At 39.0% G+C, this 23,722-nt stretch overlaps 1 protein-coding gene and 1 long non-coding RNA gene across 7 annotated transcripts; one reads left to right on the plus strand and one right to left on the minus strand.

The window, feature by feature from the left end:
• Positions 1-625: 625 nt before the first annotated feature.
• Positions 626-12,772, minus strand: LOC121850851. Its single transcript, XR_006085791.1, has 4 exons — positions 12,716-12,772; positions 3,202-3,545; positions 2,116-2,260; positions 626-1,467 (listed from the first exon to the last, which is right to left on the minus strand). It is a non-coding gene; the product is annotated as an uncharacterized LOC121850851 (long non-coding RNA).
• LOC103187361 (COUP transcription factor 2) lies at positions 11,801-23,479 on the plus strand. 6 transcript variants are annotated; one of them, XM_042344043.1, is made up of 4 exons: positions 11,886-11,903; positions 17,724-17,809; positions 18,741-19,289; positions 20,726-23,479. In XM_042344043.1, the coding sequence occupies exons 2-4, from the start codon at positions 17,797-17,799 to the stop codon at positions 20,998-21,000; spliced, it is 837 nt and encodes a 278-aa protein (XP_042199977.1). In that variant the 5' UTR covers positions 11,886-11,903; positions 17,724-17,796; the 3' UTR covers positions 21,001-23,479. The 6 variants fall into 6 exon arrangements, with proteins under 6 accessions (XP_007905031.1, XP_042199977.1, XP_007905008.1 ...); XM_042344042.1 differs by lacking the exon at positions 11,886-11,903 and adding an exon at positions 17,580-17,641; XM_007906840.2 differs by lacking the exon at positions 17,724-17,809 and having other exon boundaries at positions 11,801-11,903; positions 18,762-19,289.
• The last annotated feature ends 243 nt before the right edge of the window (positions 23,480-23,722 follow it).

A 23,722-nucleotide genomic window follows, 5' to 3' on the forward strand; every position in this document is an offset into this window, starting at 1 on the left:
GTAAATGTTTGGTGATATTTATCTTTGTGTAATAATGATACAACTTCTAATCTAATGGTGTATCATCTAATTTTCTGGAACAATCACGATGAAACCATTAATCATGTTTATTAAACTTTTTTTTTATCCTGTTATGAGTCTGCATCTGCAACAGTGTTTTAAACAACTCCACATCCTGCTTAATTCCTTTGCTTTTAGCTTTGCAAACGTGACCATTCTGAAAATAACAAAGTACTGTATTGGAAACTTGTTACCATGCTGCTAAGTCTTTGTTAACTAAATATTTTGATTGCAGTTTCACAATACAATATCTATCCAACATAGCTTGAAACATGTAAGCTGTAAAGGAATTCAGTGCTCATAATGTGAAAGAACTGCAGGAGGTTTAAATAAGCCAGCAACTAATATCCTTAAACAATCAAATTAGTTTGTTTGTGTTAGAACTCAAATTGTCTGGAACATTTGCCAAACAAAGCCTTTAGATTTGCATTGCTTTTGAAATACTGTGTCCCAGCTATATATAGACAATTGCATATGGTAATGTAATTGCTCAAAAGCATAACTGTTTAACTTAGTCAATTATTTGTCTATATTTAAAAATATTGTACATAATGGTTCTTGTATATTTTCTCTTTGTGAGTATTTAATCATTTGGATACGGAATATAACATTCAGTGTTAACTTGTAGCTCAAGCAAAATTGGAGTGTTGCGAGGGTTAACCAGGTGCAGTTAGTCATCTTAATTGTAAAATGTTAATTATAATAAATATGATGTTAACAACCCATGCTACAAGTTGCTGGTTGAGTGTGGTTCATTTTATTTCTGTCTTTAAACTGATTGAGGTGCACTAAGCCTGTGCTTCATGATTTGTTGTTAAATGTCTTATCTATGTTATTAAGATATTAAAAATAAGAGAATATAGAAAATGCTGTTTGTTGTCAATCGTACAATTATCATTTTGTTACACTGGTCTTTTAATTCAGCATTCACATCATAAGTGATTGAAACTTCAACTATTCTCACTACCTGTAAATTGGAAACAATTTGTTTTTTTATATCCATTAAACTAAATACAGTATCACCTTCTGAATTCAAAGACAAGATATCTTGGTATGAATTTGACTCTTAACTGCATCTGCAATTGTTTTAATCATGACAGGGTGGGCATAATCATGGTTAAAATATTGAACATCATTCAACTGTTCTATTATTCTTTAACTTTTTTTAAAAAATTGCCACTAATATGTCAGTGTTCTGCTTTTATTTTTATGGTTGATTTTTAACGATAGTTTAATCTCCGAGATTGACTGGGCACTTGATTCCAAAAGGGTGAGGGGTCTATTTCACAAAAGGATTTGTAAATTGTGAATCCTGCAGGTATCCAGATGTATCTCAGGTTGATCCTCTGGAACTCCCCTTGGATGCTGAGCGCCTGCCAGTTGCCAAGAGCCTCCTTTTGCCAAAATCTGCCTCCAGAAAAGTTAAAAATTAGATATCTGATGTAATTGTCTCTTCGTGTGAATTAAGGGGAAATTGGGATGAAGCTGAAAAGTATATATGAAAATTAATGTGCTTGCGACATATCATTTGATGATTCCAAGATGTATAGAGAGTACAGAAAAATAGATGAATGCCATCAAAGACCATATGTTAAGCAAACTGGGGATAATGAGAAGCCCCAGAAATACATACTGAGCATCTGGTAAAATGAACAGGCAGACCCAGCTGGATTCAAATCAATGCTGAACATTCAAAATATGGTTTGTGTTTAAAAGCCCAAACATTTTCTTTGATATTTACTGTTCCTTTCTCCATTTGTGACGACATCTATTTACATTCTGAAATATGCCAAGTTATGTATACAGGTTGTGTTGAAATTCACACTGAATTCACTGATGATTTAAACCGATCTTGACTGATCTATGCACGTAGGCACAAGCTGGCTCAAATTGATTTGTATTATTACTCCTGTGTATTTTCAAACAACTCAAGATAAATCATTTTTGTTAGTATATACCGAAGAGCCAAGTCAGATGGGTTCATCAAAAGCTTTTGAAATGCTAAAAGAAATCTCAGCAGATATGATCTGTACTTAAAACTATAATTCCAATTACCAATTGTACCACGATGAGGATGTTTTGCAGTGAAACAGCAACTGATATCTCTTTCGCTTAGATTTCTTCCCAATAGAAATCTGGGAGAAACACTCTTGAAGAGCATATTGATTGCTGGTGGACTGTTCTTCAATGGTGCTAAGAACTGCAAAGCACAAAGTTGTGCAACTTTAAGTGAAAGCAATATCATATTTTGATCAGCAAACATGCAGAGAGCATCTCAGCCCATCCTATTAGTCTCATTGTGTATTATAATACTACTAATAATAATCCTTGCATTTGATATAGCACTTTTCACGTCTTCTATACGTCTCAAAGCGCTTCACAGAATGTACTGTAAAGTGAATTGACTGTATATTTGTGGGTGAACGCGGCAGCCAATTGTGCACAGCAGTGTCCCACAAACAGTCGTAGATTGAAAATGACCAATTTATTATTTTTATAATTATTATTATATATATAATTATTATAATTGTACGCCAAATTATTTAATGCTATATTCTCTCCTGTTCATTTTTGTAATGTTACAAATAACTGTTATATAGTAAAACAATAGCTTCCTTGTAATAAGATTAACTGCATATTATTACCCTTTTTTTAAAAAAGCCAAATTTGCTGAATAAAAAGTGTGTATTCATAGTTCACGAAGAGTCACTTGTGCAGTTCACTCAAAGCTCCACACAACTTTTGATGTCATCCTTATCATTGAAGCCTAAATAGTGCTTCACACTTTACTTCTGCATAACTTGTGTGTATACTTCAGCTATATTGTACAACCCTTGAAAAATGGGAACGATAGTGTTACACATTCCTTCCTTTGATCTGTGGTTCAGGCTTTACGTATATATAGGTACAAATGTTAACACACAATTTAAATGCAGTACCCACAGTTCAGGTTGGCTGGAACAGTTATGGGTTACAATGCAAATTTATCTCATATGTTATAAAAAAGTAAAACAAAGGATTGGGTTGGGTATAGATTAATTGCGCAATTCCCTGAGTGAATTTCCTAAGTATAGTTTTACAATTTCAGAGCAGAATATATTAGATCGCCTGCCTCCAGTGACGGACTGACATTTCACTCACCTTGTGCTGAGATAATTCCATAAGAATGGATAGAAAATTTCACACGTGTGTTAACCGCTAAAGTTTTGAGCTTTTGTAACACATTGGGACTTGTTCACGGGATTTGACCAATTTAATACTGAATCCAAATGTAGTTAGCTTGGTCACCCGATATGAGAATGGACATGAAAGTCAAATATAAGAAGTAGTGTAAATAGTTGCCACCTTCCCTGGAATTACCATTGCAAGCATTGGATGTGATTAGACATTTTAAATGCGTGTTTCACGCTTAAGGAAGTATGGTTGATACTTTAATCAGACTTTGTGCAGTTTGCCATGTTCAATCATCTTCAGGCAACATGAATCTGAAAAAGAATAAAGGGATCAGATTACTTTGAAAAAACAATCTTCATGTTAAAACGGGTCATTCGGCAATTTCCCACTTTGTTACGGGATATATCTATGAAGAGAACTTGATATTTTATTTACTTTAAGAGCTCCACACAAAAAAAAAGATGGACAGTTTCCTCTCAGGTGTGATTTTAGTTTTACCCTTCTGGGTAGGTTAAAGGACCCAGGTTTGGATTTAATGTGGTACACCTGTTTGTGTGAAAATGTGACTGATTTCAGGACCAATAAATATTGTTGTGTATTGCCTTGAAAATCCCAACCTCACTATTAAGCGAAGGGAATGAAATGCCGTTCCAAATATGTGAATGGTTAAATTGTGAACCTCATTGGTTTTGGAAATATTTTATTTCAGTTGAAGAAAATTATTGTAAGTGCTTCTGATAATAATTTATGTGTTATATAAAGGTGGAATAGTTTGAGGCATAGAGAAGCTGTCTGAGCTGCAAAAGACGTTGTGTTGTCTCATATCTAATATCCTTAAACCTAAAACCTTGTCCATTTCTGTCAGGCTTGTTTTTTTCTGCTTTGGTGATGACTTGACCTCACAAACGTTGTTGTAATTTTTTTTTAGAAAATTGTACATTTAAAAGGAATGCTTCTAATTCCTGAATAAACCTGTTTTGAGAGGGTGATGGTAATGAAGCATTCTCGATCAATTAAAAAAAGAATGATTACGAAGACTGTTATGTAACCTATCTGTGCTGCTCACTATTATTTGTGTCAGTTTAAGAATTGAAATTAATATTAAGAATCCAAGCTTTATGGACGCTTTATGCAGAATTATTGATCTCAATCACCGTTGCAAATAAAAGAGGCGTGAACTCTTCCACCTGTGCAGAGCTGCAAACGATATGCACAAAAGACGCAGAAAATGTTCTGGAAATGAAAATGAAATGCATCTGAAGTTAAACTTCACCCGTTGTTTCTCCAGCTCATTCTGTTGCTTAATGAACAGCCGTGGAGTTTTTTTTAATTCAGCGATGGAGATCCATACAATCCGAGCTGCTGTGTTTTTTTTTTGCAGGTTTTCAAATCAAATGCATTGTCTGTGGTGACAGTCCAAAAGCTCAGCATAAAACTCTTCGTAAAATGTTTTAAAGGGTATTTTTTTTCTACTCCACAAATTCATTGCTGACTGATGCCAGTGTGGTATAAACTATCCTTCCCACTTTAACGTCTCAAAAAGAACATTTATATGTCCCTGATAATCTTTCCTTGCCTACCAATAGTGCTCAAAAGTACATGGAATGTGTTTCACCACATCAAATGTTAATTACAAAATACCGAATCAGGTACCCTTAATAAAGGGCAGTCATTGAAGGGGGTTTGAAAAGATGGGGTTACTTTTTTTGTGAGAGCGTTCATTCTTCCATCATACGTTTAAAGTTCTTACTCTATTTACAGATCTTACCGCCGGCTTCGACTGTGGCCCCTAAACTTTTGATATGAACGATATGCTCTACTTTTTCCTCACAGCTATTTCCATCACAGAAGGGAGGTATTTATGTTGCGCACATATTTTGTCATCTGCTATTGATCATAAATCAACGATCGTCCAGAATTAAAGGTTAGGCATAATATTTCAAATCAAACAAGGTAGGAAACGAGCAGACTGTTTATCGAGCCGACAGAAATGTAAGGCATGTGTCCGACAGAAAAGAAAAATAAGATATATTTTAAACACCTTTCACATGTTTTATTTATTATTGGGCTGATTTCGTGCACAACGTGATTCCTACTTTTAGTAGAGAAAGAGAAAAAAATACTAATTAAGTCTAGCATCCAAGTACTGGAGATGTCTGATAACTAAAATGTTGATCAGCAATTTATCTTCCTGGAGCATAAATTTACTGCAAAGCTGTGCTTTAATAGCTCTGACCAGTCCTATTAATCTTCTTTGCTAAGTTTTCGATGGGAGTCTACAGCTATTTGCGCCATGTGATCCGCTAACATCTAAATTGTCATCTAGAAGTGAGGGAGAAAAAGACAGGACATGGCTATTATGTCTGTATAGTTGCAATATATATATATATATGTAACGTGTGATATTAAACCTAATAAATTCGAGTTGATGAGCACATTCATATGTTATCTGCCAAGACAAGCCTCCAAATAGTTAAATGTAGCGGCGCTTGTGGTGCTGAGGCTCTTTAGGATCATATCAGCACAAGTGAGTCCCTGCATTCTTACTACTGTTATTACAGACCAGCGGTTTTGGACGTTTCAGAGCAATCACAATGAAAATGTATTTGCTGAAACCATGAAGCAAAAAAAAAAACAGGCTTACAAGCAATAGTATTTTGCTGAGGAAATAACACGCTGGCAATGATGCACAGTGGAATTACATAAAGCAAGTTAGGTTGGGACGGGGAAGGGAGGGGGGGTGGGTGGGGGGCAGCAAGAGTTGCAAAACGCCAGACAAGTACGTGAGCAGGGCAAGTAGTTATGAACAAATTTCAGGCTTGGTGACAATTTGCTCTGTATACGGGATACTCTGGGGTTAAATATGTCAATGCACCCGGAAATATTTTGCAAAACATTTTATGAAGAGTTCAGCTAAGCTTTTGGACTGTCACAGACAAATCTGTGTGCACAACTTTTTGAATGGCATCTTTCGTATTTGATGCTTCTAAATAGAGTCGGAAATTAATGTCTCCGAGAATGTTGTGATGAATGAAACATGGCCACGCACTCGCAAACCTAAGTGAAGATCATAGTCGATTGTAAAGTTTTGATCAGATATATCTGCCAGTAATTCTGAGGGAATAGAAACTCATTGTCCACTGCAATGTCATGCCACTGCAGAGTCTTAACTTATCTCTCACCATTATCACCCTTAGAAACTACATCCACTTGTTTGTAAAGAGGAGAGGGAAGGGAAAGGAATAGATAGAAAAGTGCTGGCGTTCTGCCTAAAGAGAAATCATTGAAACAAATTAATCCTTCGCCGGTTAAATTGACATGGCAATCCATCATCTCAGAGCCAGCCTCTGAAAGCAATCTACTGGCTGCGTGTTCTCAGATTGGCCCTGGGGGCACACAGACAGATAGGGGGGGTGGGGGGATGCGAGTCTAACCTGCACCTTTAAATGAACAACAAAATGTTTGTGGGAGAAACGTAAGACAATAAAAACACCGCAAAGTTAAAGCACCGCGCAAGTCGGTGATCAATGACATTGAAAATTGTCTTGCAACTGATGATGAGACTGAGTGAGAAGTGACAGATAGCAGGTGGATTAAAAAACGGCTAATTATGATACTTTAAATAAGCGACAAGGTGTTGCGGTAACACTCTTACACTTCCAATAACCACCAATGATTATTGAAAGAGAATTGCAATAGGTAAGTCAGTGGGTACCGTTTCTATTGCTATTGGGTTCAGAGAAAACAAAGAGTTAAGTCACACAACTAAGCAAGCAAGCAAGCAAGCAGCGAAGCACACATTATCAAAGACAACGCGATGCACATATCAAAAAAACATGAGTTAGGATTAGTAACAAAAGATGCAAAGAGGAACAACTCTTCCATCGCTTGACCAGCAAACCGAGAAACCCGAGTGATGCGAAGGCTGTTTCGGATTCCGTTTTATAGCCATTTCGCTGTGAAATCAGGAAACTAATAATTTCATGCCACACCTATTGAAACCCGAGATTGATTCAGGGCGGAGGTACGAGAGGCAAACTTTGTTTTGGACAGGTTTCAGCTGAGAAATGACAGGAAAACGTAAGAAGATGGGGAAATTCTCCTGTGTCTTAAAAAAAACGGGAATAAAACCTTTAGCAATGCATTTAAAGAAAGGGCTGCATCAGCCCTGGCGTTTCCCCAATAATTAAAGCGGACAGTGACAAATTGGTTTACATCAGTAACACAAATCGTGTCTACAGCAGTTTTCGAGAAACTATAAAGCTAAAGAAATCAAGAAACCCTCGTATTAGGTTTTTACACCAAAAACCTGGGCCTCATTATTATCTATACACTTAAAATAAAACTGGCAATGGATACTCCAAGCTGCAAAAACTTATATTTTTGGCTTGTTTCGTACAATTAGCCTTAATGCATTTTATTACATTAGGTGGCCCGCTCTCCAAAAACTTTACTCTAATCCCATTCCCACTACACCATTGCTGCTCTATAAACCAAACTTCCACCCCCGTTCCCTTCCCTCGTCCACTGCAAATCATCTTTCCGACAACCCTTTGGGCAGGTTGGGTTTATTGTTTGTTTCTGGTGTCCGTTTCTGTTTATCGATATCGATCACTTTTTACCTACTACTTTTTGACATTCCTCATATAAAGTGCATGACAAGCTTGATGTAAAACACCTGAAATGGCCCTTTTTTAATGAAAACTATTAGCGCACTGGTTTGTTTGGGTTTTCCGACTGTGTGTGTGTGTTGTGCTGGTGGTGGTGGGGGGGGGGGGGGGGTAAGGTGAGTGTAACAGTATGCACAGAACATTGCCTTAATTTAATCCATAAGAACATAACATGGGATATTCGCATGCATAAAGTTCTAAACAAAATAGCCCAGTCTGAAATCAAAACTTTTTTTGCAATACCAAAAAAATCATCAGAAATAAGCCGTAAGGGTCGACTATTGATATGCTTGAGCAATAGTCCAGCTAGCGTTTCATTAACGTTGTAAATGATGGAACAAAAGCATTGCCATCTAACCCATTAGTCATCTTAAAACTGGGTTTTATGTGTATATATATATTTAGAGAGAGAGAGAGAGAGACTTTCAAAATGTTGCTGAAAACTATTCTGCAGACAACGAAACGTCAGATTGCAATAGTCGTTTGTTCTAAATAGATTTTGCGTCTTCAGTGAATCTTTCTGTCCAGGCCTCTAACTCTATCAGAGTTGGTATGTTCATTAGCCTGGTTAACCTTTGCTATATCTTGGGCCGGTACGGGTTAATCAGGGCAGGAACCTGAGACCCGAGGTCAGAGTCGCCCCATCTTGGGTTTGGAGTGCAGATGTGTTTTTTTTGGTTGGGCTTTGAGAAGGTGTGGGTGAAAATGCGTTTTCTCTCTCTCTCTCTTTCTTACTCCCACACGGCATCCTCTCACCTGCAACTCTCCGTTTATCTCCTGGGAGTGCAAAACAGGAGATGACACTCTGCAAATGGCTAATTAGACTTTTCTAGGTACCACGGGATGCAGTTTGCCTTTCTTTTCCTTTAGAGCTAAATATAGACGAGGCTTAATTTGTTTTAAATGTTAACGTGCAGGCTCTGAGATCGGCATCCCTGCAATTTTTCCAAGTATCTCTACTTACATCAATATTGTGACTATCTCGTATTTACCTTTGAATATGTATAAGAATGTATGTGTGTGTTTGTGTGTGTGTGTGTAAGTATCCGTGTGCACATATACAGCTCTGATCACGTTTCCGTATCTTTCTCTGGCCTTTCTGTTTCAGCACATAGGTTAAGTATCACATATTTTGTAATTATGTTCACCGGTGCTGCAAAAGACTTGTGCTTCATTTTCTTCCTAGATTTCCCAAGCTTTTCCATAATTATATATTACAGCTCCCCACTCAGCTTCAGCAATGCGTTTGCAGCATTCCCTCTGTCAGAAATCGCCTTCTAATCAGTGTCTATCGATTTTCGCACCTCTTTTTATCCTGTTATCCCCACATCTGAAACACGCCACTCCAACCTATGGCTCTCTCTTTACACACAGTGATTTACCCCCAATGCTCTGTGCTCACTAGAAGAAAAAAAATCGTTACGCCCCGTGTTATTTGTGTGTGATCAGTAAATATTTAGTGTGGTGACATCTTCAGCTTTCCTCTCAATCGATACAGAACCCAATAGACGGCGTGCTATTGTCTACAGGAAACTTACTGTCTCTCTTTCTGTGCTGTGCCTTTCAAGCCCTTTTCGCAATGTGTCGTTTGGTACTGTTAAGATCAATTTCCTTTTAGCTTCAACCGTAATTGCGCCTAACCATCATTGTAATGCTACTTGATCCATGATAAGGTCACATTATTGTCATTATCAACTTTTTCACTGATAAAACCAAGTGAATCTTATCAAGGATACACTGTACAAACCTATGAATAGCTTTATCTAATGTATGTATTAACACTAACCGGCATTTCGGCAATACCAATCATTCAAAAGACTATGCATGTTATATATGTATGAATGGATATCTATGAGATAATCCTCATTGTATTCTGCCGTGTTTATCTATCTCCAGTAATGTAATCATTCTACATTTGGGCTTTTAAACCTATATTTTCTGTATTATTTGATCAAATTAAATAATGGTTCACTATTGAAACACACAGGTGCATAAGAATAGTGACAACTACTATTATTTGACGAGGGTCGCCTGTTAACTTGAATTTTAATCCTAAATACAAAGCACCGCAATTAAATTGTTTTTTTTTATTGTTACGGCCTGTGACAAGGATGTTACATTTAATTAAATTTACTTCAGTCCAAAAAAATGGATTGTATATGTTATGAACAAATTCAACTTTGTCAGCGCTAACTTATATAAAATTTTCTAAATGAGACATTTAAATTAAAAAAAACACTGAAACCCTACAGTTTTCTAAATGAACAAATATGATTTTGCTGAGAAATGTCTTCGCTCATTATTTAGTCTCTTTGCAATTTAACCATGTCGGCACCTAGTTAAATAGGGCGATATTATGTGGCACGCAATATATTTATCTTGGTCTAGTTTGCTAACATTAAACGCATAGAAAGTGCCCAATATCCATGCTATTAACAATCTGAAAATAGCGTTTTTTGTAGGTCATAATTTATGTCAAAACACATCTAAATGTAAACTTGTTTGAATATTCAACTCGTAGATACAGTTCAATGCGTACAAATAGGGGAATCAAATTGAACGGGCAATGTCTTTAATAAACACATATATATATATATATATATAATATAATGTCAGAAGAGACGTCTGAATGTCTTGTTTAGGTTCTTATATCTATTGTGTCATTGGAAATGGCAGTATGGAAATGTGATGGAGCGGCTAATACTGGCAAGATTTGGAAGTGCACATGTATTTAATGATTTAATTGCGGTAGATTTCTACCCCTAGAATCCGAACGGTGAGTACTATTTGGCTGCAATCAGGCCAGAAATGTTGCACAAGATTTTTCTCTTGAAAGAGCGCCTATGTGTCCATTGAAGAGCGCTGATCCGAAAAGACAGAGGGGACAAATAAAAATCGATCTGAAGCGACCCTAGCCGTCCTTTTCACACGATTCACACACAATCCCCTCTCAACCTTGCCAAGACAAAGACTTGAGGCTAAGGGATTCTCCACTCGCTAAGGATACCCTTTCGAAATTGCGGAAACAGATATTTTTTTTTCATTGGATGCAAACCACGTTACATCAACACTTCATCTCAGAACCTCGAAGAAATATTGAATTTGTTTTCTCTGTTGCGAGGCTTTTCTGGGTTTAGCGTTAGGGGAATTGGTCACCTTTGAACCCTGAGCTTGAACTAACTTTACAGAAGCAATAAAATAGAAACAAATTAACTTTGACAAAAAGTTATCCCAACTGCTAATCAGTTACTTTTTATACGAGTACCGTTTAATAAGACTTCAGCTGTGTCGTTCCTGTTAACTGTTTAGATGCATCATAGTTTCCTCTTATGGGCGAGAGAGGCGGTATGTGAAAGACTATCAGATTTTAGAATAAGTTGTATGCTTTTGTTCCTCCACCGCCACCCACACCCCCCCCCCCCACCCCCCCCGCACACCCCCCCCACCCCCCCGGAAAAAAAAATTGGGAAGTTTTACCAATTCATTACTGCAACTGACCACAGCAAAGCAAAGACCGACCGGTCAGGCCATTGCTTTATTTGGACGTTGCTTTATTTTCAATGAAAGAAAGGCGCGGCTCGCATTCCAGAGCACGTTTCACCAGCTCTGTGATATCGATAGCCCCATAAAGTTAACCGAAAGATTGGGCGAAAGTTAAATTACAAATCGAAAGTGCTTTCTTTTGTCTCTGAATATTTCTGTCGCCTCTCGGCTCTGGCCAAAGGCTCTTATCAGTTTACACTATCGGTTGAGCAAACAGATGACGGTCGATGAAATGAGTGATTCTCTTCAATAGACAAATAGATCAGGTGAGGAGGAGACTATTCCCTCCTTCAGTTCACCTGCCAGAAAAAAAAAAGAGAGATTCATCTCACTCACTACTTTCCAACTCAGTTCCGCCAAGATTCACAACTTCCTGTGTCCAGAGGAGACTCGAGCCCATCGCGATGCAAATAATTTCGGACATTGAACAAAGGCAAATGCGACCCTTGGTGTTTGGTATGTTCAAATAAATATATATTTTTTTCTTTACTTATTCGAGAGCAAATAAGGCTATTCTCTGTGTCAAAACCCGATCGCTCTTAAAAGAACCTGTGTTTATATTAATTAATCTATATTATTCCTGTCACCAAATCGGGGGTTGAATTGGGAGACGTTTCTGGTTGAGAGCGAATAAACTAAAGCCGCTGGAAGAGTTAGCGTTGCTGTTTTCTTTCTTTTTTTAAAAAAAAACATTGGGAGCACATTCATATCATTGTGGGGTTCTAGTTGTGGTTATTTTGATCATTCTATGCACAGCCATTAACGGTTCCGGGGGATACTTCTGCACCGATTCCAAATGCAATGGTACTTACTCAGTGATTTCAATCGAATCGCGTATGGGTTTTTTTTTACACACACTATCTCATAGATGTGTAATATCTGGATAATACAACAGAACGGCCGAAACTAATACAAATTCACTGACTGTAAATAAAGCCAAAGGGCTTAGAATCCGTGTGAAGCGATTGACCCGCTGTGTGTGGAAAAAAAAATTTCAAAGACTCGACCCTCGTATTTCAATGAATTAGATTTCCTCGCCCCCCACACTCCCCCCCCCCCCCCCCCACCCACCCCACCCCCTCCCAATTCATTCCTAAATTGCTGTGTAACTGTGCTTTGATTTACTGCACTCGATATCCACGTCGAGCTCATTTTTAATTTTAAAAACAAGGAAACAATCATTATTTGAATTAACGCGCAAGAACCAGTTGGTACACAATCAACAGATTTGTTTTTTTTTAAATGGAGCATCAGAAATGGGTACTCACCACTTTATAAAGATCCTGGTACCGATTTGATGGTTTATTTTTTTTTGGAGGGGACTGGTGGTGGTGGGTAGGGGGGGGGGGGGTTCGGGGGGGGGGGGTAGCCGACTTCAAAATACATGTACCGTTTTAACGTCGGAAGAATCGCTTTGTTATTTTTTTGGGGAAAAAAAAACCCTACACGCAAAATGTGTGGGGGGATCGTTTTGTTTGGGGAAATAAGACAATTGCCCAACCACCCAGTCTACACACTGGCATCCGGGCAGATCTGGAGGAGGAAAAAAAAACACACACAAAGCGACGGAGATCACGCAGTCCAGCTCAGCAACGTCCGAGTCAATTAGAGAAAAATCCTAAAGAATTAATCAGATTAAAGGTGCAGAAGTTTTTTTTTCAGGGTATAAAGGACGCGTTGTGAGCGAGGAGGCGCCGGGATCCTTTGAATGGCTTTTCTCTCGTCTGGAGTTTCTACAGTGACACTCCATACGCTAGGTGGCAGCCAGATACTGTACAAGATTTTGACAAATTCTCCAGCATATGCTGCGATTTAGCACTGTAAATTTTTCAGAAGCCCCTACACTGACAGCTCCCGGCGGTTATCAAAGTACCACAAGTCACTGCTTAAAAACTGCAATGACTTTGAGATCACTGGGACACAATGGGAACCACTTTCCCTATTCATTGTGTTGCAATGTAGTGAAAAAAAGCAGGGCAAATTCACAGGGAACTCAAATTCAATAGACCTTGCTGGTTATCACAGAATAAACTGGGGAGCAAGTGGCACCCAACTCGTGTTGTAAATGGATTTCTCAAGCTTTATTACAGTTGGAGGCTGATATAATATTAATTTATCTCGTCCTGTAACTTTTCGTCTTGATAAAAAATGATTTACGAATAACTGTTTTTTTTAAGGCAACATGATTCGTATAAGGCGGTCAAAAGTTTCTTTTGAAGTAATTACAAAGTGCAATTTGTTCAATTGTCATAAAATAGCGGCGACTCAGTTCTGCTACTCTCACAGCAAACCTCACAGGAAACCCAAACTTTTTTTGTGTGTGCTTCTTGGATAGTTATTGAATAAATGATATCGCTATATATATATATATATATATATATATATTTATATTAGCTACGTTGCCTTAATTACCGGTAAAAGTATTCTCTCCACGTTTCTCATAATCAACTGCATGTTGCGTTTTAATCTGTTGAATATCTGGTAATAAACCCTTTTCGTTATAACAATATTGGCGTCTGATCGGTGTGCTAAAGTGTTACATTTATAATGTTTCATAGGTTTTGTAAATGTCAATGCACTCCCCCCCAGTACAGTTATACTAGGATTTTCCCCATTTTATACTGAATTAAGTAAACATGTTTTATATGTGGTTACATTGTTAAATGTACATCAAGGCGAACAGTGTATGTTCAGCCCAAGTAACCACATTCTGTGTATGTTATCATCTGGTTTGACTGTAAGGGACACTTCTAACAGAATTCATACAGAAATTGTGGATTTCTTTGTGGATTTGTGAAACAAAGTCAACAGAACAGAAATGAAAATCCCATTTTCTTTTAAGTAACGGTACACGAAGTGTACTAGCTGTTACTGCACCTTAAAGCAAACACCTGTTTAATGAAAAAATCCTAAGTCTGAGAACGATACATTTAATGTGTGTGTTTTTTTTAACATTCAATAAGATCGACACTCGGAAAACGTCAAGTCATAAATGTAATAACACAAATGCCTGTGCATTCACAACAACATGTCCTTTGGATTCGGAAAAAAGAATTGTACAAATTGTTCATGTCCTACCAAAAAAAATCTTCCAAAGCGTGTCTGTCTGCAGATTCAAAATAATAAACACGCGTTTACAAGCCCAAACGGCCACATTTTCTAGTTTAAGTTTTCCCGAACCTTAAAAAAACCTTCAATTTGAGTTACATCTAATTTCAAGTAATGTGCAATCTGTTTAGTATGACTGCAAGAATTTCGCAGTCTGCATCATTCTGTTAAATGTAAGATACCAGCCCCTCCAAAAGCTATGTTATTTACCTGTGCCTAAAGCTACATGTATTTCTCGTGAAAATAATGGTATTTGTCAATTCTGGTCTGTTTAAATGTCAATTTCTTTGTTAATTTGGTAGTCCTGCCAATAAGACTAACCCGCCAACCCCGAGTGACCACTAAATATAATGTGTTACAAATAGAGTTGTCTTTCTTCCAAAATGAAGACATTGGGAATTCGAATCTATTATTCCGGAGGAAAAAAAAAGTCTTATAGGGGCAGCTGTGCTCTAAAGAATCGCCGCCCTTGGACATAGTTTTGAGTCTTTTAATGCGAAATGACCCATTCATATGTATGCATCTGTGTGTGTATGTATGTGCGTGTGTATATGTGTATCTATCTGTGTCTGTATGTCTATGTTTCAACGTATCTACCTAACCAGCTCCCGGCATATTGCAAACCCAGTTTGCACTTGAAGAATTGCAAATTAATCACTTTATGTTTTTGCAAATACTGTTTCATCAGATGGAATAAAACGCTCCAAACGCTGATATTTTTTAAAGTTGCAGTATTCCTCCTGAAATTTGAATACAGATAGCCTCAAAAACGGGTAGAACCGATTTATGCCAATATTTATTCCCATTACTTTCATTGAGAGCCACTTCAGTAAAATCTCTGATAATGCTCATTACATTTTTTCCAAGAACAACTTTTAAGATGCTCTGTAATATGAATGCGAAGCAATTGCTGTCAATGTCATGTCTCCTTAAGATCAACTTTTTGGTCAAATCTAAGTTCTTATGGGTAGTTTTTTTTCTTACTGATGAAACTATGAGAATTTACAAGGATATATGTGTGTGACTATAGGAACTTGCAATATGTATTTGAACGCTGTCTGATCGCGTCTGTATTAATGCCGAGCAAACTCTTGTTATATCAAGAATCTCCACCCCACCTCCAACTATACAAACGAATGTTCGCAAACGATCTTTATTGCTTATTGTTTCAGTGCTGTGTGAGTTTTCGTGAGCTATTAAAAATATTATTTCATGAAACGCACTCTGGCAATATTCATTCCTTGTTCATTTCTGGCAGTTGCATTTAAAAGCGCACAGCCTTTACTCTCCCCAAACACCCCCACCCCCCCCACACCCCCTTCCCCACCCCACCCCACCACCATCCCAACCCACCTCCCTCTCTTCACCCCCATCCCACTCCCCCACATCCCCTCATCCTCCTCCTCCCCATCCTCCCCATCCTCCTCCTCCTCCATCATCATCATCATCTCTCGAAAAAAAAATTTTTTTTTTGTATATATAAAATATAAAATATATAAAATATAAAAAATATATATATAAAAAAAAACTTATTTTGGAAGTAAGATTTCTGCGCGTGGATGCAATGTAAATGTGTTGCTGGCCAGGGGCGGCCGGATAGCAAGTGAGGTGCCTATCCAATGCGGTGCAAGGGGCGGGCTGGATGTCCCAGCCCCCTCGAACCTAAAGCTCTGACCAGTCGCCTTTGATTGCCAGTCGCCAGCAGCCGCCGCTTTGGCTCCGTCACTCGGGTGTAGCGCCATATAAGGAAGGCATCTCCATAGAAACGTGTCAGTTTCAATAGTCGTGTCAAAGTTCACTATATACAGCCATCCGCGCAGATTTCCCCTTTCAGAAAAATTACTCCGCAAGCCCCGCTCGTTCAAATCGGATTCACTTCCAACCCCCTTTGCATATTTGATCAGTTTGATTCTCTCCCTCTATCTCTCTCCCTCCCTTCTCTCCTTCTCTCTCCTCCTCTCTCCTCTCTCTCTCTCTCTCTCTCTCTCTCTCCCCCCACCCCCCCCCCCCCTCTCTCTCTCTCTCTCTCTCTCTCTCTCTTCCTTTTTCTCCCCCTCTCGCACGAGAGAGGTTTCAGTAGCTTTTTTGGGGGGACCGTCGACGACTGCTTTTTTTGTGTGTGTGCGGTGTGTGTGTGTGGTGTGTGGTGTGTGTCTGTGTGTGTGTGTGTATAGTCCCCTTTTGCTGCTGAGTTGTTGACTCTTCGTATGTGCAGTTCCTCCACCACCACCACCACCACCAGCAACACCACCACCACCACCACCACTACTACTACAACCAACACCACGGCGAAGAATTTATGATCAGTTGATGGTCGAACACTTCTACACCGGATCGTGCGCTGCCTTGAAGAAGTCGATCCTTTTTTTTTCGCAATCTTTAACCTTTCGTCCCCTTCTCCTTTTTTTTATGGGTTTCCTGAATGGCTGACTGCGGGTTGCCCTGGTCCTGGCCCCCCGACTCTCGCCACTTCTCTGCTGAACGGGTTTGAACTGCTGCCTCTCTACACACTCTCTTATCTTGTGTGTGTGTGTGTGTGTGTGTGTGAGTGTGTGTGTGTGTGTGTGTGCGTCTCCTCTCTTTTTTTCTCTCCCTTCCCCAACCCCCCCCCCCCCCACCACCCACCACCCACCACCACCCCCTCCCACCCTGTGTGTGTGTGTGTGTGTGTGTGTGTTGTTATCACAAGCTAATCGACTCTTCTTCCTTCATTTTCCTTGCCACCGGTCCTGCTGATTTTCCACCCAAACCCCCACCTCCCCCCCTCCCCACCACCACCACCACCCAAAAAAAAAAAGGACATTTTTAACGTTGCCCGATAACACTCTGCCGAGATATGGCAATGGTAGTTAGTACGTGGCGAGACCCGCAAGACGACGTGGCCGGACCACAGGGCACGCAACCACCCCAGCCTCAGCAAGGACCTCAACCGCCTTCTGGAGCCCCCCTTACCCCGCAGACCCCAGGCCAGCCCGGGCCCCCGGGTACTCCGGCCCAATCCAACCAGCAGAACCAACAAGGGGAAAAACAGCAGCAGCACATCGAGTGTGTAGTGTGCGGGGACAAATCGAGCGGCAAACACTACGGTCAGTTCACCTGCGAAGGCTGCAAGAGTTTCTTTAAGAGAAGTGTGCGCAGAAACCTGACGTATACATGTCGTGCCAACAGGAACTGTCCCATAGACCAGCACCACCGCAATCAGTGTCAGTACTGTCGCCTGAAAAAATGCCTCAAAGTCGGCATGAGACGGGAAGGTATTGAGAATTCATTTATTTGAAAATATTTGAGACATCCCGCCCCCTCTTTCCTCCCCACTCCCCACCCCACCCCACCCACCCACCCACCCCCACTCCCACACCCCACCAAAAAAGAAACAAAAAAGCTCCCAAGCGAAATGACCACTCTCTTAATTCTGTTTAAAAAAAAAAGTTTTTTTTCCGAAAAAAATGTGTGTTTGATTGCATGCCACTGAAAATCGACTCTCGTTGTTTTGTGTCTGGAGTTTTGTAGGGCTGTTTGTGGTTCGAGGAGGGTGTGTTTTTAAGTTTGATGTACTGTCTTGTTATATTTTTTTCTCTTCCAGTTCGTGTGTTTGTCTGTCCATTTATGTCTGTGTGTGTGTGTGTGAGAGAGAGAGAGAGAGAGAACGAGAAAATACTAAGTCGCAGATGAACCGTAGAAAGCGTGTTTTGATTGAAATCTAATTTGAAAGTGGGTTGAAGTTTATACGTGAAACTGAACGTGAACGGGACAGAAATGTGCTAATAATGCCCCGTGCAAGTTCCAACAGTTTAGTGAAAGTCCAGAGAAGGAAATAAACCAGCGATTGCAAAATAACCAGTTTTACGTGTTTTGTGGCAATAAGATAAGCAGAAGTGCCAATGCGAGACGAGATGTAAAATATGCAGCCTGTTTTTTTTGTGTGTGGGGAGGGGGTGGGGTGGGGTATGGGGTGTTCTCTTTTTTTTCGTGGTTAAACAAAAACCTGTGAGCAGGCGTGAAATTAATTTTTTATATATATATATATATATGTGTGTATATATTAATCTGATCGCCCGTTCGCCGGCTCACGCCAGTCTCCCCCCCACCCCACCCCCCCCCCCCCCCCAAAAAAAAGAAGCTGTTTGTGCATTGTGTATAAACTGTTATTAAAATGTGGTAAGATTCAGGTGTCAATATCTGTAGTCTGTTCTTTTCGCACTGCAGCTGTCCAGAGGGGAAGAATGCCACCTACACAACCGACTCCGGGGCAGTTCGCTTTGACAAACGGGGACCCACTCAACTGCCATTCCTATTTATCGGGATATATCTCCCTGTTATTACGGGCCGAGCCGTATCCGACCTCCCGCTACGGCAGCCAATGCATGCAGCCAAACAATATCATGGGCATTGAGAACATTTGTGAACTGGCCGCTCGGCTGCTCTTCAGCGCCGTGGAATGGGCGAGGAATATCCCTTTCTTCCCGGATTTGCAGATCACAGATCAGGTAGCCCTTCTGAGGCTGACCTGGAGCGAGTTATTTGTTCTGAACGCTGCGCAGTGCTCCATGCCTCTCCATGTGGCTCCTCTCTTGGCCGCCGCCGGGCTACACGCGTCCCCGATGTCAGCAGACAGAGTCGTCGCCTTCATGGATCACATAAGGATCTTCCAGGAGCAGGTCGAGAAACTCAAAGCTTTGCACGTCGACTCGGCAGAGTATAGCTGCTTAAAGGCCATCGTGCTCTTCACCTCAGGTAGGCAAATATTGACTCCAAAAATATGGCTAATCTGTAATCAGGACAGCCATGATATCAGATCAAAATGCACCAGGCAGGCAGTCAAATGCTCAAACACTGATCTCACTCACTGTGCTTCACTCTATAGCTGCAGTTCCTCTCTATTTCATATATAAATCGCTGGAAAGCTTCCACTTTTATCCCCCAAAAATCAATCTATTAAAAAAAATTAAACGCTTGGGAAATTATGCATTTAACCATTTGTGGTCGGTTTAACAAACAAGGCAGTTAACGCACGTTACAAAGTATTGCGTGTAAACAAGCTAAAAATCACGCTGCATGCAGTTCACAAAAATATAGGAACCCCCAATATTTTTTTTAAATTAAAAATACAGATTGGAGCATTATTTTAATTCTACTGTTGCACTTCCTTCACGCCAACCGTCTGGTGTGCTAAATTGCAAAAATGTTTTTTATTTAAGTTAGATTAGCAGCGCAATCACTCATCTTGGGTTGGAATAAAGGTTTCAAAGGATTGATATCAGGAAACAGAAAATTTCAGTTTATGTGGGAAAGCGATTCACAATCCTTTCCTTGTTGTGTTAGGGTGATTTGGGTATCCAGAGGATTTTCTGGACCAGGTCCAGTGTTTGGGTCGTGACCTAAACTTCCTTTTTTATATTATTACTTCACACATAAAAAAACATGCTTTTCCAAACGTCTTTTAACCAAACTAATCAAATCAGAAGTGAACATTTAGTTAGGGGGAAAAAATCCTGTCGATTCGGTGTAAGTGGAGATGGCGTTTTGTGTGTTTGCTTTAAGTTATCACATGCTAGTTTATATACATATATATATGAAGTAGTATTTTTCTTGTTTTTTTATACTTGAATTACTAACCGACTTGGAAACACTTTTAAATGTTATGCGGTTTATTTTGTTTGTTCAGTCTACTTGATCCTACTCAACCAAGAGCAATCGATGACATTACCATAGCAGTTAATTTATTGCTATTTGTAAAATGTGAGGCCTTGCAGGCAGCGATGCAAACTCGCTGTTTCGTGAACACTTTTGTGTCACACGCTTCTGAAAAAAATATTTTTTAGAAACGCAAACACTCCTTGTCAACAACCCACATACATGATTTAAGTTGACAACACCCCCCCCCCACCCCCCCTCCACACACACACACACACAAAGTCCCAACGTAAAACGTGGTTGTGAATGGTTGCTGTATCTATGCTTTGTGTTTTCTTTGATGCCTGTAATAATATGCGTCTGTTGGGCTGGGTTTGCAGCAATGCAAAATGCAACGGGTAGGTCAGGTCATAACCTATGCTCTCTAATTAAAGGTCCTATGCAACTATTGGTGTAATTTATTTAATCCCACACTTTTTTTTCTAATATATTTCTTTTTTTTCACTCATTCCTTTTATGCCTCTTTCTCACTGAAGATGCGTGTGGCTTGTCTGATGTGGCCCATGTAGAGAGCTTGCAGGAGAAATCGCAATGTGCTCTGGAAGAGTACGTTCGCAGCCAGTATCCAAATCAGCCGACCCGCTTTGGGAAGCTTTTACTCCGTCTCCCTTCTCTTCGCACCGTATCTTCTTCTGTCATCGAGCAATTATTCTTCGTCCGTTTGGTAGGTAAAACCCCCATAGAAACCCTGATCCGTGATATGTTACTATCCGGGAGCAGCTTCAACTGGCCTTACATGTCAATTCAATAAATAGGAAAAAAAAAGGCGAGTGACATTATGTTGCAAATTCCTTCTGTAAAGCAGGAAATAAAAGGCTGTTACAAGTTTACCTATGTGACACAAAAAGGAAGAGAGGGAAGACAAAAAAGAACTGTGGATTTCAATGACTGTACATGAACTTAAAAACGCATTCAAAAACTCTCCTGTGTCGTTCAGAACAACTTGCTACTTATCATTTTGTAACAACGGGAAATTAGTCTTTTATTTTGGTTTATTTTGTAAACTTTTGAGAAATATCGATATAAGGATAAGTGCATTTAAACAAGAATTTCAAAATTAGGAGGAAAGAAAAGTAACATTTTCCAAATTATTATAAATTGTCCTGTGTCTATGTATCTATAGCTGTTTTGTATTTTTTCCTGGTTCCAAACCAGTCTCCTCTGTGATTCTCTACTAATAATTTTGATATAACCATTGCTTCTTATCAGATACGGTGTATCACGTAAATATGTTCTGCAAGAATTAAAACTGAATTCACTAAAATGTTAGATAAAAAAGGGTTATTTGACAGGATTGAAACCTAATGCTGGAAAACGCACTTATAGTGTTAACACATTAAACGTTTTGTTTGGGCAGAATTGACTGCAGACCTATATTAAATGATACACACTTGTAATTTAAAAATCCAGTGTTGAAAACTCGTTAATATTGACATTTGGGGGGATACATTGTGGATATCTTTCTGAAACCAGAAATCTTTTATGTGTCCAAGACACAGTACAATTTTGTTTCATTAAATTGAAGAAAACTTTGGTAATCTGAATGTGGCTCCATTTAGTTCCTGTTGCAGTATTGAGTCCTAGGAGGCTTCAGAACGCCTGTTTGTATATTTTCAATTCATCTGTAACAATTATCAATCCATTGCCCTTTTAAAGGAAAAAAAACAATGCCACAATTTCTTTTCTTGGATTAAGCATGGAACTCTATGTCGGCACTTACTAGTTGACATGTGGTTAATTAAGTATCTAGAGTTTACAGTCGTGTATACAAGCTGAAGGTTTTTTTTAAAGTGCAACATTTCTGTACTGTAAGAGTTATAATTGGATTGTTTGGTCAGTCTTGTGTGTTATATTCAAGAAAAAATGAAAGTATTCGGAGATTATAATATTATTTGATATATGGAACTTTTTTGCTGTTACAATTGTATGTTCACCCAAGGAAAAAAAAATCTCATTACAATGGTCAAACATTGCAGTTTACTGGAGTCATTACAATTCGTGGATTCTTTGTCTTATTTACTCAATATACCTGTGTAGTTTACTACCACTGTCTGTAGTAGTGGACAAACCACATGTTCTTTCAGTGAAAGGATAAACCGTGGACTCATGCTGCTCCTTGTCTTTTGGGTTTAACAATGACACCTATACCGATACAGTCAAGCAGTCCCAATATGACACGCCGAAACCCCCTCCCCTTTCTCATTCAAACCACCAAGGGGATTTTGATCACCAACCCTTATTTAGTTCTAACTTAAGTGCCTGTGCAACCAATGTACATTAGACAGGTGTTAGGAAGCATGGATCAGTACGTGTTTTAATGGTCAGAATTTTTTTTAAAAAAAAGCTTATTGTGGCTAAAGTTCACGCACAGAACACACTTAAACAAGCAATTGCTACTAGGAACAGTGTTGAATGTAAATAAAATATATTAAATGAGATTTATTCAAAGAGTATGTCTGGAAAAAAAATGTGGTTGCCAATTTTTGTTATTGAAAGATCTTCAAGCTGAGGATGAAGTGACTGACGTTTGATGTGTAGCACTAAAAAGTGAGCCTGATTTTATGTATATAAATATAAATCCATTTGANTTTTTTATATATGGGATTAGACTGTGAGAGCATGGCCACAAGTCGCTAACACATTTTACATTTGTTACATACATGTAAATGTTTGATTGTATAGAGGAAATACATTTGGGCGAACATTTGCCTACAGTACTCCCGTATATCCTTGTATTAAAAACAAAACACAAAAAAATCATTAAAAACAGAGAGAGCTGGTTTGGATCGGCCAAGCCATTTGTTCCATGCATTTATGGTAATACAGCTACCTACAATCTGCAATGTGTAAACTTGCATTTTTGTCTTTTTTAAAAAAAAGCCTTTTTTGTGGCTCTCCAGCCACATGCTACATCATGTTGTGGTTGCACAAAAAGGATCATTTTGTACAGTTGATGGAACAGTGATCTTTGCCTGTTATGAGAGACAGATCTGGACCAGAAAATGATGTATGATTGTGATTATTAACACGTTTGCAGCTGACTCACGTTTTTTACTTCAGGGTATTGCTACGCTGTTCTAACTTATAGATCGAGCCTTTTCAGATGTTTTTTATTGCAAGTAATATGTGTGTGGAGTTACTACGCCAGGCTCCTGTTTGTGTTAGCTATTGTACACAGCGTTTTTGTTGTAAATTGTTCTTGGTATTAAATTATAATTTATGGCTTTGAATCAAAGGCTTTCCCTGTTTTATTCCCTATTTTCTTAATTTAAATATTTATAAAGTGAAGCCTTGATCACAATCAACTATTATGCATATTATCTATGCATATTAAGAGAATCTGTAGTGAAGTTGCCTACTGCAGATGGAAGGCATATATATATATAAATATAAACGTGCTACATTTAGTTAAGGTTAGTTGATAAATAATAACGCCCCCCCCCCCCTCCCACCCCCTCCCCACCAACAAAAAA

The sequence above is a fragment of the Callorhinchus milii genome, unplaced genomic scaffold (assembly GCF_018977255.1).
Source record: "Callorhinchus milii isolate IMCB2004 unplaced genomic scaffold, IMCB_Cmil_1.0 Scaffold26, whole genome shotgun sequence".
NCBI classification, from domain to species: domain Eukaryota; kingdom Metazoa; phylum Chordata; class Chondrichthyes; order Chimaeriformes; family Callorhinchidae; genus Callorhinchus; species Callorhinchus milii.